At 37.9% G+C, this 20,362-nt stretch overlaps 1 protein-coding gene across 5 annotated transcripts in view; it reads left to right on the top strand.

Moving 5' to 3' along the window:
• CNOT6L (CCR4-NOT transcription complex subunit 6 like) overlaps positions 1-13,878 on the top strand; it is a 125,690-nt gene extending 111,812 nt beyond the window's left edge. For all 5 annotated transcript variants that reach the window (XM_047719620.1, XM_047719618.1, XM_047719619.1 and 2 more), the window contains exons 11-12: positions 1,210-1,412; positions 6,458-13,878. In XM_047719620.1, coding sequence (XP_047575576.1) covers positions 1,210-1,412; positions 6,458-6,670 — 416 coding nt within the window. In that variant the 3' untranslated portion in view covers positions 6,671-13,878. The remainder of the gene's footprint in view (positions 1-1,209; positions 1,413-6,457) is intronic.
• Positions 13,879-20,362: the final 6,484 nt, after the last annotated feature.

Genomic DNA, 20,362 nt, shown 5'->3' with positions numbered 1-20,362 from the left:
ATCTAGAAAATATCTTTACTTTTTCTCCTCAGTAAATAAATGTTATCTTCAATAAATACTTGTCTTCAGCACCTAACCCAGTTGGCACCTTAATCGTGTCTTCCTTTCTTAGTCCTTCTTTTGAGTTGAATGCTCTCAAGTACAAGTTTCTGCTGCTTCATTTGCTTTCTTTAAGCCAGGGAGCTGTCATCTGACAGCACAGCATGGTGAGCTGATTCTGCAGCCAGACCACCAGGGTTGGAACCTGGTTCTACCACTTACAAGTGCAGTCTCTGAGTTCCTCATTTTTAAATAAGGGGATAACAATTTCATCCACCACATAAAGTTGTGAGTTTGTTAAGTGTATAAAGCACTTGGAACAGTGCCTAGCATGTAGTAAGTGCTAGATAAGTGATAGTTGCTTTTCACATGTTCACAGTACTGATACTGTGCTCATCATTTAACTCATGGTATGTTGCTGTCATTCCTGATCACAGACAGAAAGAGATGGCTAACAGTCTTCACTAATCATCATCAGAAGGGTTCTGATATATTTCTCATATTTGCTTGTTAAATGGAAGCAATGTATTTTTCGAATGCTTCCACTCTTTTTAGCTCTTTATACATATCTAATATTTTTTACCAAGTAGCATACAATGTCCCTTATAGTATGAAACTGAAAGAGCCTCACTATAGTTCAAAATAAAGAATATTTTCTACCTAACCTAGACCTAAAAGTGTTGAAGATCCAAAATCTGTTTTTGTTGTAAATGACTTTTTATTATGTATGCTGTATTTTACATATTCCCAAAGTTGTTAATTGACTGCATAGAATAGTGAAATACTAACGAGATATAGTGGTTTAGGATAATATTCTAAAAGCCTTCAGGATTAAGACTTTGTTGGTGAATGCCACCGTGGGCTCAGGGAATCCTCTTTAGCTTGAAGAACCATTAAGAAACCTGAAGATATTTCTGGATGATCCTGATACTTTGTTCTGAAATAGTGAAATACTCTTCAGTCTGATTTAACCATATGAAATTGTTGGTGTTTGATTTTTTTTTTTTTTTTCTTTTTAGCAGTGACAACCACAAAAAGGCAATTGCATATGGCTCGAGCTAATTAAATCATCCCGAACCTGGTATATCCACCTGACAACAAAATTTTGGTCCTAAAGTCCTCTAGAAGGTCTAAAATGCTAAATGGTAGTATTCCTTCCTTCTTTACTAGGTGTCGTGGAATATTTGAGCAACGGAGGAGTAGCTGACAACCATAAAGACTTCAAGGAGCTAAGGTACAATGAGTGTCTTATGAACTTCAGCTGCAATGGCAAGAACGGGAGCTCAGAAGGGAGAATCACACACGGCTTCCAGCTGAAGAGCGCCTATGAAAATAACTTGATGCCTTACACCAATTACACCTTTGATTTCAAAGTGAGTGACCGCCTCTGGGCTGACGCAGAACTTATTTCAAATACAAACATAGGACAAGGAAGATAAATATTATTTATAATGCTTACTTGTATAATCTTCAGGAATTTTTAGATTCTCAAAATGTCTTGACTAAGTATGCTTCTAAATGTCAGGAGATTTGTTAGCTTTGTTGTTATTACTGAGTTGAGAACTTTTTTAAACCTTCAAATTTTCACATTTGAAGTAATACTGATAAATAACAAAGACTTCCAAAATGCTTAGTTCAGAACACTTTATATTTATTAATATAGTTAACTTTCACTTGTCCGTACCATCCCTAACTTTCAGTAAGGATCTAAATAATAAGCAACCTGATATGGGTATATGGGTAATTTGACCTTGAATGAGTTTACATAATAGTCTCTCAAAATTTTCTTTGTACTTTCCATTGATGTCTTATTTATCTTTAAATTTTCTAAGTTTCTTTGGGAGATGGGGTTAGAGATGGTTGTACTTAGGGTCTATTTTATATATATATGTCCACGTAGTCAAATTAATACATTCCCAGGCAGTGGAACACTCTAGGTTAATGAAAGAAAAAGATATTTTTTCAAAATAAAAAAATTTAGAGGACCCATGTACAAGACAGATTGTTCTTTAGAAAGATTGATTGTAGTGGTTTTCTGTAGGTAAGATTACTTTCCCTTTGCCAATTATCTGATCAGTCCTTCTGACTGTATGTAACTCCTCCATTGTACCTCTGTTTGACTTTCTGGCACTTCAGGCATCTATACTAAAATCTTACACTATCTTGAAAAAAAAATGCAGATGTTAGAAAATGGTTTCATGTAGGAAGCCTAGAAGGAATATAATAAAAATACCAAAGTAAGTTTTCAAAATGGCCTTTCACATCTCCAATAACCATTTTATATTTTTGGTGCTTGTTAGCCCCTTTTTAAGGAACAAATAGGAAGAAGGAAAATCTGTGTGATGTTATTAGTTGACTTTTGTGCTTATGAGGTGGAGGAAAAAATTGTGTAGAGTGAATTGGATCTAGTTTTAGTATTTTTGCTGTTAGAGTAGTTAGTACTATCCCAAGTGAGAGTTCATTTTATTCAGTCATACTCAGTCATGTGCTGGTAGACATTTAGTAACCAGCTTTCTGAGAAAAAGAAACACTAACTCCAGGTGCTTGCTGATTTCTGTGGTGTAAGTATTCCCACTCTGGTGGATTTCAAGCTCCCAACATAATACCACTGAATTCAGAGTGGGGATGAGGCACTAAGAAAAAGCAGGTACTATCTGACTGTAGCACACCTTGCCCTTGTGCAACCTTAAAGGAAAACCTCTAGACTTCCTGGCACATAGTTTACCATAGGTTAATTTCTATCCTTGTGACTATAGTGATATGTAATACATCTCTGCCAGCACAACTCAGAATATCTGAATCAAAGTTCCCCGCAATAAATGTTGCAGCTCTTATTGCTGTTTTAGTATGCGTGTGGTTAAAAAGACCAGATCATCTCTATCACATCTAGGCTTTGATAAATGTTATTTTTCCTTGTCCATCAATGGAAATTAGAGAAACAAAATTTGGGATATTAATCTGAGCCATCTTTCTTAACCATCCGCATTGTTTTAAAATCCTTTGTTGATATTTCTTCAAAAGATTTTACATGTGTTAATAATTGAATCAAAAATCTTATTGAACCATTTTCATTGTCCAAGGAAGTACAGGTAAAGAACCAAAAGTGCATGACTCAGAGGGTGTTTGATGTTTGAGTATGTAGGATAGGATGAGACAGAAGGATAGAGCTGTAAATCTGTGAGAGACAGGTGTACATGGGAAGATAAATATACTGGCTGACTTGATAAGATAGATGGGTGGGATGGGAGGTGGGTGGGGCTGGAAAGATAGGATGACCAGAGAAAAAACGGGGCATACCTAACAACAGAGAATGAAGCTTTTAGTCCAAATAACAGTGAGTGTTTTTCAATTTTATGTAAAGCGTTTTATGCCATCCTATTATTAAAGTCAATCAGTAAAAAAAGGATAGGTAATATAAAATATAATAGGATCATGTAATTAGCATTACATACGGATCTAAATACAGTATTCTGCCATTGGATCAGTAGAGTGTTAAATTTTACTCGTTTGGCTTAGCATTTGTTTCCTTTCTTGGTCCTTGAATAATTTAGAAATGTAGAAAAGTGATGTTTAGGAGTCAGATTCCTTTAATCTAGAACTAACTGGGAAGATACCAAAGGGTGCGTAAACAGGAGAATTACTTGTAGAGCAGGTGTCCTCATAATAGCTAACAGAATCCGGGCCGTAGACTGTGCGGCTTATAAATAACAGAAATTCATTGCTCACAGTTCTGTGGGCTGGAAGTATAAGCTCAGGGTACCGGCATGGTTGGGTTGGGATGAGGACCCTCTTCGGGTTGCAGACTGCTGTTTCCCTATATCCTCAAGTGGCAGAGAGTCTAAGGGAGCTCTCTGGGGCCTCTTTTTATTAAGCACTAATTCCATTCTTGAGAACACTACCTTGATGACCTATTAACTCCCTGAAACCTCACCTCCATCTTATTAGGAGTTAGGATTTCAGCATGTGAATTTTAGGGGGACAGAAACCTTTAGACTATAACACCAGATACATTGAATTAACAGCTTAATTCAGACTTTTCGCTGCTGCTGCTCTCTATCCCACCAATCTAAGGGTGTGCCTGAGCCAGTTAATGCAAGTAGTAAATCTTTGTTTTGTCAAGTAGTAAATCTTTCTCTATTCCATTATGAAATGTATAGTATATAATTTTCTAACATTCTTTTTATAAGACAAACTTAGCATAATGCTAGCTCATAAATTATTTTCATTATTTTTACTTTTTTTCAAATACGTTTCTATAGACTTATTACAGTCTTTCCTAATATAAAGATTATTTTCCTTACATTATAGCCTTTTAAAAAGTTTGAATCAGAAAAAGGTTAGGAATCATTAGTCTAATAACCTACTTTTTGGATACGGCAGTATATAAATGTAAATACATATGTACAGATATTTGGATGAGTTTGCAGAGATGTCCTTGCTAAGGGCTCTGATGAAGAAATTTTACTCTGGGGGCGCCTGGGTGGCTCAGTGGGTTAAGCCGCTGCCTTCGGCTCAGGTCATGATCTCAGGGTCCTGGGATCGAGTCCCGCATCGGGCTCTCTGCTCAGCAGGGAGCCTGCTTCCTCCTCTCTCTCTGCCTGCCTCTCTGCCTGCTTGTGATCTCTGTCAAATAAATAAATAAAATCTTTAAAAAAAAAAAAAAAGAAATTTTACTCTGGATGTTTGACACTGAGAAAATAGTTACGAGTGATGCCTCCGATGACATATGTCTTACTTTCTAGAACGTTTAACATCTTCTTGAGGCCTGTGTTTGCAAAGGATTCCATAAGTCTAGCAGTTGATCTGCATAATGGCACTCTAATAAAGTCACTAGGTTTATCCAGCCTACGTAACAGAGTATTTCAGTTGTGTTTCTTTTACTTTATAGTTGAAGCAAAGGGGGGGTCTCATAAAGGCAAATAAATCCACCCTGACCCTTGTGAACCCTTTTCCTAAAATGTCACTGTAAAACTGGCATGAGCCAAAATGAAAGGATAATACCTTGTACAAATATCATTTCTTAACTATTTGAACTTGGAGTATTAATGGCAGAAAGTCCTTTTCTTGGATTCAAGTAGGTACCTTAATTTGTGGCAAGGTTATGGTTTCTAAATGTTGAATGAGGCCTTCTTCCTTAAAAGAACAGTGTCATTATTTTGGTCTTGGTCATGTCAGAACCAACAAACTGAAGTAATTATTTCCAAATTTCGATAATACAAGTTTTTTCATTAAATTTTTTTCTTTTTTTTTAAGTAGCCCATTTCATTGTGATAACATTTAAAATACTACTGGAACTCATTATGTGTAGTATTTCTAAATAGATACTTCCATATCTGGAAATATCTCTCCACACTTGGGCTCAGGCTCTCTTGATATGGCTAGGAAGAAATTTGACTATAATCCCTCCTTCCCTTTTTAATTTTTTTTTAATTTTATTTTTAATAAACATATATTTTTATCCCCAGGGGTACAGGTCTGCGAATTGCCAGGTTTACACACTTCACAGCACTCACCATAGCACATACCCTCCCCAATATCCATAACCCCACCCCCCCTCCCAAACCCCTCCCCCCACCTCCTTCCCTTTTTAAGTAGGCTCCATGCCCGGTGTGGAACACAGTGCAGGTCTTGAACTCATGACCCTGAGATCAAGACCCTGAGATTAAGACCTGAGCTGAAATCAAGAGTCGGGTGTGTGTGTATATATATATGTATGTATATATACACACGCGCACACGCGCGCACGCACACATCCCTGCTGAAATGTTTTGGGTAAAGAATCCAGAATTTGTGAAATGAGAACACGTGAAAAAGAACACATTAGAAAAATTAACTGTATGTAGTATTTTGTACATATGTGGCATATCTGGGAAAGCTGAACTAGAATTGGCAAATCTGAAACATGCTTTACCATGACTTCATTCAGGTGGATTTGGCTATCTTGAGGTGCAAGTAACTGAAAATAATGCCAGTTAAGATCAAAAAGTTAATTTGAGTCGTACCTTTTTGTAATGCATTTGTGTAAAAACAGCTTGTTGAAACTGATAGATTTCGTGTAGTTCCCATAATGTTTATACTGATGTATTAGATTTCACTGACCTAAGCAAGCCATTTTTAAAGGAGATGCCTAGACACAATATGGTGTGTTTAGCTTAGTGTGCTTACCACTTGTACACAAATGCAGGGCTTTATGACCAGTAGAGCCATGTATTTCCCTGTTGAGCCCTGTTTATTTCGTTAATACCCACTGAAGACTTGAGTCCTATTTGACTTCTTGTCGCGACAACAGGTTCCGAAAGTACAGGTTACTCAGGTATTTGGCTTTTACAAATCATGGATTGTTCTTTATATATCTCGAGTTATTCTTTCTTTCTAAGCATTTATTTTTCTTTTTCCCCAACCTCCCATCTCTTTCCAGGGCGTGATTGACTACATTTTCTATTCCAAGACTCATATGAACGTGCTTGGTGTCCTGGGGCCTTTAGATCCTCAATGGCTGGTTGAGAACAACATCACTGGGTGTCCGCACCCTCACATCCCTTCAGACCACTTCTCACTGTTAACACAACTTGAACTCCACCCTCCACTTCTGCCTCTTGTCAATGGTGTTCATTTGCCTAATCGGAGGTAGTGGAGTACTGCCCCGCACCGACGGGGGAGCTGTTGCTATGGACCTGTACAGTTGTAAATCAAAGTATGTAGGAGTGAAGTATGGCCATCCTTAAGCTGCTTCTTCAGGTTCCTTTCATTATGTGTTTGCTCTAAGATTTTGTACATTTTTGTGCATATTGGTATCATTTGGCACTAGGGCTGGAACCAAAGTATTACTCTTTCCAAATTTTTAATTTAACATATTTTTAAATTCGACCTTCTTCATTATTATATTAGGAGTCAACATTCATAATTAATAAATCACCAATTCAAGGCCCAACAAGAGTGTATTTGTTTTTCCAAAACAAATACTTTCTTTTGAACGGTTTCAAATGAGCCAACCATTTTTGTAAAAGGCAATTTTTAAAACTATAAATACGACATTTTAAACTGAATGATGGCATGCCTTACAGGAAAAGTTTCTTGGATTTCTGTTTTCCATTATAACAAACTGATTTTTGGCTCCCCAAGTCTTTTGCACATTAACAAAGCACTTAAATTTGCTAGATCTGTACATAAACTATGATACAGCCTTTAACCATAATATGAAAAATAGAGAAATTAAAGATGGTTGCACAATATGCTTTGAAAATCAAGCATTCAACAGCACATGACAGTTTGTTGGGCAAGCGCTGGTTATTTTTTTTTGTTTTGAGGAATCGCTCTGTATTTAGTTCCTCTATTAGTTATAACCTCATTAGAAGTATTAATTTTAAGCCTTTCTGTCCAGTTTATTTATTGGGAAGTAGTGGGTAATTTCTACTGCCACACATCTTGAAAATAGGATATGTTATATTTTAGGATGCCCACAAAATTAGTGTCCGGTATTTTTCATTATTCTCCTCTACCTTTTTCTGTCTGGTTGTGCTAGAGAAACAGATATTATATGATCTGTATAATAATTTTTGCTGTTATAGTCAAATGTTTAAAAAAAAAAAAAAAAAACAAACTACTGAATAAAAACCCCCGATCCAAGTTTTAAAAGGGAAAAGTGATACAAATATCTCATGTGTTTCCCGAAGTAGGACAAGTGGCTATTCGTTTTGGCTTTTTGAGGTAACAGTGGAAAGGATTTGGTGGTGGGGGCGGGGGGAGAAAGAACAGGGAGTAGCTGAAAACCTCGGATCATTTTTCTTGACTCTAGTTGCCAAATGGCCATTATATGCTTTTAATCTTTGTTTCCGTTGTCTGTCAGGGTTGAATTAAGAAGCTACTGGTTTATTCCCAACTGTCGATGCTCTTTAGAAGTGTTGGAATACTTTTTTTGCCCAGGAGGGGCCAGTTAAAAATCTGTGACTCAAGAGGCAGTGAACGTAATACTGTTTTCTGGGGGAAAAATTGGTTCGCTACTTGATGTTAATTATGGCACAGTTAACAGGAAAAGGTTGTGTCTGTGTTTTTAAGTTTTTCTTTATTCTGCTTTTTTGCTGCTATAAGAGTTTTCTGAAATTTATATTTTAAACTTTTCATGCACTTTACTGTTTCTAGTCTCAAAATGTGATATTTTTAATAAACAAGAAATTTTCCATTATGTGAATGAAATTTTAAAAGAAAATAGCCTATATTTGTGTCTCACTAATATATAAAGTACAAGTCAAATTTAAATTATTTAATTAGTTTTAAATATATACAATTTGCCTCCTCTTTCAAACCTAACATCTTAGGCTGTTTTATTAGTCTTAAATGATGCATTTCCTTTGGTCCTTTTATACTAATTTCTTCCATAGTAAATTAATCAGGCTGTATGAGATAATATTTCCCCAGAAGGATAATTTTAGTGGGATGTGGGTGGTGGGATGATGTAATGTCATATACGGGATTGCATCAGAAGGGTTCTGTAAAGCCTAAACTCCCTTTTAAAAGTGCCTAGTGATAGAGGCGTTGTTTGTCATCTATTATAATTGGAATGTCATTGTAGTTGAGTGAAGTTTGATGTAAATAAAATATTCTTTTAAAAATGGTAAAGTACCAGAATAAACAAACAAATAACAAGGAAACAACCATTAAGGTGACAGATTTTCCTCAATGTGCAGGTATCCCTTCTTATATACCTCAAACATTCAACATCTAGCCATGCAAATTGATTACCTGAACCGTAGTACTGGAAAGTAGAATAGCATGAAAAACTTAATTTTGTGGACATTACCTTTTTTTGTAATCAGCTACTGTATGTTTTATTTTAAATCTTTTGTTTTGGGTGGGTTTTCTGCTCTGGAGGTATATGCACTAACAAAACATTTTCCTCCTTTCATATACGCATGTTAATTAGCAATGTGAGCAATATTTCCTACCATACTTCACTCCCAATATTTTTTGAGATGTTTGTATAAAATGGAATTTAAAGTTCACTTATGATTGTATATGAACCACAGAGGAGCCCATTTATTAATAAAAAACTTTTTTAATAGTTAAATGTAGAGGGAAAAAATAAAAAAAAAATTGGGAAACATTGTAAACAGCTTAAGTTTATTTTGTGTATGATCGAGGCACTCTGTTGCAGGAAGGTGTGTAATTGGGTTCTCTCTGCTTCAAATGCACTCTTTCAAACCATTCATTATCCTGTGTATTTTTAATGTGGTTTTAGTAAATGTTGGTAGTAGCTCTGTTGAAGTAGGTAATTGTGTTATGTTTTGGGTGGCACACACACTTGGGGCATGGTGACCCAAATTTCATGTGCACGGTTTCCCTTTAGCCCACTGCCCAAATTTCACACACCTTTCACCCTTTGTTCCCTTTGTAAAAGGAGTGGTATCTGTTTTGAGCTGCCAATTCAGATGATCAGAAATGCTGCTCTCCTCAGTATTGTCTTGTTACAGTGCATGCCATTTGGAACTTTGGCAGTGAGAAGCCAAAAGGAAGAGGTGAATGACATATGGTATATATTCAATGAAAGTAAATATTTATGCTTATATACTTTCTAGTTCTCAGAATCTAAGTTTAATAAGCTTTATGCCATTGGGGCTGCTGCACATTTTATCTGAAGCTACGAGAAAATTCGGGCATTTTTAGGTTGTGATCATGTGTTTTTGTTTTAACTGTTAAATATGATTTCTGATAATTGTCTAAGAACTGGAGTGTTCCTTAAATTTATTAAAACAGTGTTGTTTGGGGAAGGAAAAACTGCACTGTTTGCTATTACAACAGTCATACAAGTGCATGTCAAGTCACCCCTCTCTCAGGCATCAGTACCCGCCTCACAGCTTTACCCATCTTGATGGGGAATATTGCAGCATCCTCAGGGCTGACATCTGGGAAGCTCAAATCCACGTACTGCTCCTTGCTCGTTGACTTTGTTTTAAAAGATTGTGCCTGGTGTCAACTTTTAAGCAACAGCACTGCCTAAAAGCAAGCAGAGAACAGAATCCCAGCACCATTCTATAGGCAACTTTTTAGAATTCAGATATAGTAAATCTGTTCAAGATTTATGATGTTTTATGTAAAAAAAATTTTGTACAACGTAGCTGAATATTTTTGTTTCATTTCTTTGATGTAAGGCGTGTGAACGTCCGTTTGAATATCACATGTTAAAGTCAGGTAATGGCACAATGGGTTCTGAGACCAGCTTCCCGCCCTCCCCCCCCATTTGCCTTCTTCCAAGCTCTTTCTTTTCAAATTGCTTTTCTGATATTCATAGGCAGATATTTAATTTTACTAATAAGCGTCCCGTGTGAATGTATTAAAGAAGCCACTGTGTTTGAGTGTTGTAGTTTGCAGAAATATAAAGCTTCTTTTCTTATCTGTCCCTGTTAGTCGGTGTGTTACAGTTATGTATTGAATCACAGAGAAGGGAGAAAGTTGAAGGATACTAAGGCTCATATCACTTGATTCTTTGGTGGGTTGTATTAGAATTGAGGATGTGGCACATTAAAACTGGAACATAGGCAAACATAACTGTGTTCCATTTTAAAATTGTATCTCCTAAGTATCTCTTATTAAGTGGGTGAAAAATTAAGTTTGTATTTGCATTTCCAAGAGTTTCTAAAAATCACAAATGCTATCTATACTTTCAAATCAATAGCAAGAAGTAGAGAAAGCACAAGACAAAATAGATTAAATATGTTCTTTGATGGAATGAGAGGCATGTGGTTTTCATTCCTAATACAGGGCTAGGTTTTCTAGCAAATTGACTGTGTCCCCGTACTTACCAGTACTTCTTTGTTTTTAAGTCTTATATTCTGAGAGATTTTAATAGCTTTGTAAAATGTACTGACTGAGGAGTAGCTTTGGTCACAGAAACCATAGTTTCTGATACATTTGGCAGGCCATAGAATAATGGTTATATAGCAAGCAATGACTTGATGGCACGTTTTCAAAAGTAGCACTCATATATACCTATATTTTGACAGAAATGTGAATTCTCACATTTATGAGGTACTCTCTTTCTCTCCGACCTGCCCTACCCTTAAAAAAAAAAAAAAAACTTTCTAATGTGTAGGTTTGTTTAACCTTTTCCTTCTGAATTATGTCATGTTTATAGAACTCTGAGAACTCTAGGTAGATAAATTAACTAGGAAAAGTAGAATATTTTTCTAAGCCAGGAACTTCAACTAAAGTTTTCAGTTTGTAGGCAGATGAGAACTTTTATACTTATGGTTGCTTTGATTTTATTTTTTTATGGCATCATGATCACCAGATTCAAATTGAGACTTAAATAAATTAGTACACCTTTAACCTGGCTTATTTACCAAAGTTGAAATCTGTTTCCAGAACAGGATGGCAAGAGCATCTTTCATTTTACAGAATGATTTGGAAATGTTTATTGTATAAACATCATCTTAAAGCTTCTGGGGAAGAAGAAAAAAGAAAGCTCTTCAAGCTATACTGCAGGGTGTTCTGAATAAGATCCATGAAAAGAAAAAAAAAATTCTTTTCAGGAAGGTGGTCAGGGAGAGCATGCATGTTTTCTTATTTTAACCAAATGCCTTCTTTATGTAAGTTTCTCTGTTGCATTACTCAAGTCCTACAGCAAGAAGTAGGGAGATAACTAGGAAAAACAAGCTTGGTTAACCTACTTAGTAATTCCTTTTGGCCTAAGTTTGTTTGGGTTATTCTTGGAACCAAAGGAAAACAAGCATGTTGAGGTTTTATTCACCATACGTTATGACATGGAAGTAATGGAATGTTTTTAAGTAAAATTTTGCTTTCAAAGCCTATGAAATAAGGACATTTCTGTCAACTAAATGTTCATTTTTTATGGCACTTAGTATAAACTCAGTAGCATTGTCCCGAAATTAGAAATTGTGTTATCAGAAACAATAAATCACATTTTGAAAAGGGTATGTAAATGCCAAGTGATATGACTCTTTTGGCACAGTACCTTGGTACATACAGCTTTCCGAAACTTTGAGAAGTCATAGTTTGGCACCTGTTAGTAGTTCTTTGTTTCAACAATCTCCCCAGATTTAGATAATTTTCCTACTCTAAAATTTTCTAACTCTAAAAGCATAAGAATCATGGTAACCCTCTCAGAAGTGGTCCGTCCTTGCTCATTTTAGTTTTGTGTTAATTTCTAGTTACTTGACATATAACTGTATTTTCTTTGAAGCTAACAATGGTTATATGTACCACATTCGTTTAGTTATCTTAACTCACACAATTGGCTCAGCATTGATGTGTCAAACAATGGCTTTGCTTCTTAACAGGCTTAGTTTCCTGCTACTTGTTTCAGTCTTGATACAGTAAGTGATGCAGTAGTCTGGGTGTGTATGTATTCAGAAGCTGTACTGTTCTTTCTCTGTGCTTAACTTGCTAAAAATATATTCCCTTACCTGTGAAATTCCTGAGCGGTGCTCTGCCAACTTTTTTGGGGGGGCGGGGGGAGGAGTTTGGATGGCTGTATTACTGCACACTGGATCTGGAATTGTTCAGTGTTGTGAGTGGCAAATTTCTTAAACACCAGCAGCACTGAGAAGTGCACTATGGGCATTCGTACAGTTGTCCAAATGCAAGCATTTCCTTCATCCAGGAGAAGTTAAGGAATAGAGTTCATTGGAGTCCTTGGGATATTTTGAGGATGAGCATTTCAAACTTTGGCTTTTTTACCTCTGGATGGGGTGGTATGGAGGGAGTTTTGTTTTTTGTTTTTGTTTTTTAAGAGAACGTGTGTGTTTGTACCTTCTCTTTCGGAAAGGCCAGGGTGTTGATCACATTCACTTTGGGTTAATTTATATCTTCCATCGTGATTCTTTTCAACCATAAAACAAGTGCCAACTAAATATCCATGAGACGATCTACTCTTTAGCTCAGTTTACCACTTGAATAGGGAAAGGTTCATTTATTTTCATTATTTGGCATTAAGTTAATAATTCATTGTTTTGCCTAAATTTGAGTCATTTTGTGGCCTATAAAGTGTTTTTGTAACTAATTTAATGGTTGGTAAGCAAAGCACTTCAGTTTAAAACTGAACAAGATATTTTGGTAATTTTTCCCCTGAATACTTGGGGGTTTCTACTGATACTATTTCAGAACAAATTCTCCTGTTTTAGGTTGTATATTTACTTTGTTTTTGTCCTAAGAAAAAGCCAAGCACTAAATCAATTTGTTACTGTGTTCCAGTAATCAGTTTAAGATCTAAGATTTTCCTTTCTTTTTCTTTTTTCTTCTTTGTGTTCTTTTTTTTTTCATTCATTCTCTTTTTAATTAGAAGACTTAATGAAGTGCCATGTAATTATAGCTTACTAGTGTTTAATGTTTAATAGACTGGTTCTGTGGTGTCCTAATCATTTAACACTCTGTCATCCTTGGAGAAAGTGGTTCTGCTCTTACTGAGCACATTCTCTCTGACAAAATCACCAGCTGCTTTATTTTTCTATTTATTACAGTTAAACAGTTGATGAGATCTGAAACTTGAGCAAACTGCTCAGCTGAGATGTTTTCACAATAGACACTGTACAAAATGTGCGTGCAAAAGGACACAGTTGGGTGGTAGTATTTTTTCATTAATGTGAACATTGACTAAACAAAGCAGTCCTGCCTTTTAAATCTTGCGGCAGCTCAGAGGGAGGTGCTTAAGAACCTTAACTACTATGTCAGATGACAAAATACTTTTTTCCATTTTGGAGATTGGGTACTGCTCACACATGATGTATAGGGCTAAATATATGCTTGTTTCCTTGCACCTGTGTATTTCCTCTCCTCTCCCTCCCTTTCCTTCCCCTGTAGGCAATAAATGGCCATTTTGCAACTGCATACCTTTGTCTTGGTTTTTTACTGTACTTGGGCAGTATGTGTCTGCTTTTAGGTCAGTACATCTCTTGGAAAGTGAAGTAAGAAGCCAAGGTAATTCAGGCAAAAAGTTACAAATTCATGCTACCCCCCCCCCCCCCCCCCCCCCGTGAAAGCTATATTACTGCTTAAATAGTACTTTGTTTAGAATAGATTTGGAAGTTAGGCTTAGTTATGGCTTGCTTTGGCTGAAGAAATCTGAGCAGAGGGACTCAGAAGTGAGGCTTTAAGACCCAGTGTGCAATTTGCCGTATTCCCTTTTCTTACCTTGGTGATAATAGAAGTGTATATTGAGATTCAACTTTCCATCCTAAATCTTCGACTTTGACGAACAGAGCTCGCCTGCTGACCTACACAGAAAATGAAGTGAGAGAAACAACAGCGAAATCTCAATGTCTTCATAAAGTAAGGTTTTGTTATTGCAGCATGATCTAGCCCATCCTGACTGATATACAGCCATCAGATCTGCTGAGTTACCAGCAGTAATCTGTCTCAATAAGTGGACCTCCCAAGACCTAGAATAAACTCATTCAACAAACATTTCAAGTATCTACTATGAACAAAGTGCTTTGGGGATATAAAGTTGGACAAGTTCCATATCCTCCCAAGAATTCACTTGGCAAACAGTCTTTTTTATGACGTAAAATATTAAAGTGTTATAGTAAAGGTATCTTAAATTTTTAGAATCTTGGAAGGGGGGAGGGAAAGGTTCACAAATAGCTATTTTGAAACCTTTTAGGGATATTCAGTTGAAAAGTGATTTTAAGATATGGTGTGATTGAGACCAGATTATTCTCGAAGAGCACAAAACACAAACAGCTGTCCAGTTTAATAAGTGCTTAGGGAAGGTAATGGAAGGTTTTTGTGGAAACAGATTGTGAGCATCAACAAATCTCTAGCTCATTGCCTAGTCACTGGCCATTTTTACCGACCCCAAGGATCCTTTCTTTATAGAGGTCTTGACACTGGCCAGCCTTTAGGAAGCACTCCAAAAATAGAATCACTTCAAGTGTATCTCGGACCATATTTTAGGACAACTGGCTTATTAAGAAGATACTCCTAAAATAGAGGAATCAAGACACTAACCAAGTGTCCTTGCATTCCATCATGTGACCTTGATAAAAATGTACCCTTAATGGTAAAATGGATGTAAGAAATTGAATCTCATGAAATGTTAGAAAAATCAGACACCAAGACGAGTTTGCATGCAGGTAATTTATTTGGAGAAATGATCCCAGGGAAGAAAAGGGGTGTAGGAATAACAATAGAGAAAGAGGGAAAGCCAAGTCAAGAGTGCAATATTGAGCCAATCACCTCTCTGGGCAACTGGGACATAAACTTGCCACTGACCCTTTGAGGAGCTGAGTAGAATGCACTCAAAATTGTCTTCATGAGGGATGAGAGAGGAGAGAATCTGTGGGCTCTCATGAGAAAAGTGTGTTAATTCTTGTTCCTGTCTGTTTGTACATCTATTAAATTCACAAAGTAGGTTCCTGCAGGAATCCCATATAATAATAGTGGAGAAATGGAGTGGGCGATGGTACAGAAAGCAAAAGGCGAAGTGCTATTAAGTTACACTTGTGTGCAACTGGTCGCCAAGCTATGATGGCAGTAAGGAAGTGAGCTGAGAGGATGTGAGGCATCTGAGGACTGACATAATGACATGGTGTAATCTCAACAAAATACGGAGGAGAACAAGGTAGAGTCCACTGCTGCAGCTGATTTTGAGGCTATGATAAATAGCTGTCACCATCTCTCTTCTGTCAGCATTCCAGATTTTACTCAGCTTTGCACCAGTGCACCAGTGCTTCTAGATTGCTTTCCTAAGGTTTGGCAACCAATACCTTCACCCCAACAAGATGTTTTGTGCTTGTTGGGCATGGTTGCTTGAGTTTGCCAGCCATCCCTGGACGCGAAAGTAGCAAGAGCTGTCCGTGAACCACTTGGGTTCCAGACAGGCTTATTCTTGTACCAGCAACCTTACTTACATTGTGTACCAGCAACCTTACTTTTTCATGCCAGAACGATGAATCTTTGTACACTAGCATTGTGAGCCTGAAATGACCCCTTCCTGGGGACCTCCAATGCCTGGAAGATATGTGGGTATTAAGGCTCAGTCCAAGTCCACCTCAGCACCTCTGAAACACCATCCCATCCCAGAGTTTCCCACAAGTTGCACATTAATCTATTTCAGAGTATGCTTTCAAAGGAACACAACCTGCCACACCAAATTTCAAGAAATCATGCCAGCAGCTATTAGAACTGACTCTTTACTAAGACTAAAATCTTGAATCACATAGAATGCCACCATATCAATACATTATTCCTTATGCAGTCTTAGGTATCTCAGATTCAACACTTTCAAGATCCACTACTGTATGTTTCTTCAGTCCCTGGACATAGTGTTAGTCAGGTCTTAGAAGTCTTTGGGTGTGAAAGCTATTTTCTTTCAGTTTAAGTGCTATATACGTCTGTTCAGTTGGTACTGTGATGTCACCATAATTACTGATCTCAAATTCAAAGAAGGGAGGCATGGGTGGGTCTTAAGGAGGACAAACAGTCTTTTGAGGCATCTTTCACAAGTAAGAACTTTGCAAGTTATCCAGGCAAAAGGAGGTTTCTTTTTCTAGGAAGGGGGAGGGCCCTAAGAGTTCAAGGACATCTGGGGATTTGAGCTTCTCTGGCTTTTTACTTGTTTTAAAAATTTATTTGAGAGAAAGGGTGTGAGGGGTGGGGGACAGGAAGAGAGAATCTCAAGCAGACTCCCCACTGAGTGCAGAGCCCAGTGCTGGGCTCGATCTCATGACCCTGGGATCATGACCTGGGCCAAAATCAAGAATCCGAAGCTTAACTGACTAAGTCACCCAGGTGCCTCTTCTCTGGTTTTTCTATCACATGTTCCTATCCCAGTGTTTAGAACTTCACTTTGCAGAACCTTGAAGATTATGCTCATCTTTGTTGTGGCTCTGCTACCGTTACACACATCCTGTGTCTGATCTTTAGCACTGTTTACCCCATGGCTGCTGAAATAATCATTAAAGCACTGTCCTGGGTGTATCTGACTTTCACAGTATGTGTTGAGTTGAAATTGGCTAATCTGAGCCTGTCATTTTCTTTTTTCAAGATGTCCAAAGTAAATCTTGAGAGCCCGACAACCTCACAGTCCTTATACTTAAAACTGCACCATATGGTTTAGGTGTTACTGCTTCCCCTATAAGCTGGTGCTTCTCTGCCCCCTGTACTTCAAATCCACCACCAGTGAAAGTGCACTGGGGTCATCCACCAACAACGGAGTGACTAGAGAGTGATCCAGATCCAGAAGCATCTGCTTTGTTGGGCTGCTTCTGTTAATGACTGTCTTGGCCCAAGTTTCTCCAAAGAACAGAGTCCGGGAGATCTTCCTTGCAGGTAGTTGATGTTGAGATGTGGTCTTAAGAAACAAGTGTGGGGGGCGCCTGGGTGGCTCAGTGGGTTAGGCCGCTGCCTTCAGCTCAGGTCATGATCTCGGGGTCCTGGGATCGAGCCCCGCATCGGGCTCTCTGCTCAGCAGAGAGCCTGCTTCCTCCTCTCTCTCTCTGCCTGCCTCTCTGCCTGCTTGTGATCTCTCTCTGTCAAATAAATAAAAAATATTAAAAAAAAAAAAAGAAACAAGTGTGGGAACTAGGAAGAATTACATGGGGAAAGAACACAAGCCCATTCAATGGTGTGCTCTTCCGCTGATTACTTCTGTGAGCAACTAAGGCTTGAACTTACCAGGAGCCCTCCAAGGAACCAAGTAAAATGCACCTGTGGATGTCCACCTGAGGAGTGGAAGAGAAGAAGATTTATCCAATGGCTGCTCGACCCTCGTGGTCAGTGGTCATTTACCTGGATGTTATTAACTCTCTCATCTGTTTAGGTTCAGCTTTTATCCTCAAATATGATGTTGTGGGGAATCTTGAATTCTGCTAAACAAGTCAAGGAAATGTACTTAAAATTACAACAGCAAATGATAAAGTTCTTATTAAACTTAAGAGTAGTCCTGTGTTTTCTAAGCGTATTCTAAGTACTTGCATCTCTTTATTGTGGATCACGGCAAATATGTAAATTAATATAAAAACTAGAATTTACTCTTACATGATTTGTTTTGTACCAGGTACTATTTATTTGCTTTATATACATGAAATCATTCAATCTTCACAACAGCCCAGTAAAATATGTACTGTAATTCTCTTACTTTTTTCAGGTGAGGAAACTGAGGCCCAGAGAACTTAGTAACTCAATAGCTGTGTGCTCTTGGTCATGAGTTGGTGTAGTAAATGGGAAGGGCCTTGGCAGCAAGCGTAGGCTATAGTGCAAGTGGCCCTTCCTATTGGGCTATGCAGACCTATGGCATTGGAGGTCCAGCTGCTGCTACACAATGGGCACAGGGAGGGATATATTTGGCACCCAGGGGTCTACTTGGTGACTCCAGGCATGTCCTTGCTCCATTTTGTTGTGTAACTGACAAGTGCAAAAATCATGAAAAAGGCATGGTAACCAAATTCTAGGTTACCCCACTAGATCAGCCACCGAGAGCAGAGATGCTGGTTGAGAGTGACAGGAAGTTTAGTTTGGTGGGTAGTGGAGGAGGGAGAGGATGGGTATCAACTATACCCCAGAACAGCTGCAACACAGAACTAGTTCATCTCACTTAACTTTCCCTTGTAATTCTGGGGGGCAGAGGATGGAGATGCTTTCAAAATGTATTATACAAGACAAGTGACTGGCTCAAGGTGGTGCTCTGATTACTGGTAACTCTTAAGGATTTTCATCTGGGAGTGGGATGTCCACTGAGAATATTCCTGAAACGTACCCCAGACTGAGGAAGGACAGCTGCCTTGCCAGATGTCATGCCCTGTTCTGGGAGGGATACCTATCTGTGGCTAGGTATCCGTGGCTGGTGAATGTGGGGTTAATGAGTTGAGCCTCCTCACATAGACCTGTGACAATTCTGAACGGACGTGGCCAGCTCCAGAGCCCTCATGGCAATGGTCAAGGTCTTTGTTGTGACTGCATTTCGTCCGCCCCCGGGTTTGATCTTGGACCTCTCCACAAAACTTCCCGAGTGCCAGTCTCCATCTGGCAATCTCTTTTCCTGGAATATCCGCAGGGTGGGTAATTACACCAGTGCTCTTGGATTGTAAGAATCTTTCTAAAGAAGACTGAAGTACTTGACATATATGATAAGTTCCTAGTATGTATGTGTATATTTCATAAATCTATGTCAAACACTTAAGGATGTGCAAAACATAGAAACAAATATGTAGACCTTATTTAAAGGTCTGTAGATCTGGGGTATCTGGCTCCATCAACTGAGTGCTTGACTTTGGCTTTTTGCTTGGGTCATGATCTCAGGGTCATGGGATTGAGCCCTGCATAAGGGCTCTGCCTCTGTGCTCAGTTGAGAACCTACTTAAGATTCGTTTCCTCTATTCCTCTCCAGCTCATAAGCACCCTTTCTTTTTCTTTTCTTTTTATTTTCTTAAGGAATCTTAAGGAAAAAAAGGTGTGTAGGTGAAATGGTATAATTATGGGGACTTATGGTCTCTTCATATGGATTTGGTTTGGAAGTACCTATAATAAAAGATTGCATTAGTTAGGATTCAGTTGAAAAAACAGAAGATACACTCTTTCAATCAAGATGAGTAGAATATAGGGCATGAGTTAAATGGGCAAGGAAAAAATGTTGTCAAATAGTGCATTGTAAGGCAAAATGGGGATTAACAACATCTGATAGCCACTGTAATGTTTAAGCCACTGGAAATCAGGAGAAGATGGGGTTACCGATCAGGAGTTAGAACCGTGGCAGGCACTGCCTGTGGGAGGTGGTGTCACAAAGCGGGGAGCTATCTTTTAAGGGCTGGGATCACGGAGAAGACCCAAGTGTCTGCTGGAAATGCTACCTGTAGCAGTAAGAGAAAGAGAAAGATGCCGGCTTTCTCTTCTTCCTTACAGTTCTCTACCATGTCTCTCCTTGGCTGAACTTAACCAGAAGCAATTGGCAAAGAAGACTGAAAACTATTCACATGGTATATTCAGAATAAAGACTGAGAAACAGGTGTGGAATCAAGCAAACAAATTATTAGCATGCACTTTTTTTTTTCCCACTCAGCATCTGTTTTCATGTTTTAATCAATCTTTTTTTTTTCTTGTACTTTACTTGCATTACCTTTTATTTTATTGTGGTAAAAACATAACATTTTCTGTCTTAACCATTTTTTAAGTGTTCGGTACTGTTGTCTATATTCATACTGTTATGCAACAGATCTCTAGAACTTTTTCACTTTGCAAACTGAAACTCTATACCCATTGAAAAATAATTTATTATTCACCCCCCTTCCACCCAAACTCCTCCCCAAGCCTCTGGCCACTTCCATTCTATTTTCTGTTCCTATTTATTTAACTACTTTATTTTTTTATTGTATTT

This window comes from Lutra lutra, chromosome 2 (assembly GCF_902655055.1).
Source record: "Lutra lutra chromosome 2, mLutLut1.2, whole genome shotgun sequence".
Classification (NCBI taxonomy): domain Eukaryota; kingdom Metazoa; phylum Chordata; class Mammalia; order Carnivora; family Mustelidae; genus Lutra; species Lutra lutra.
Note: the sequence above shows the minus strand (reverse complement) of the source record. Positions and strands in the feature narration are given on the sequence as shown.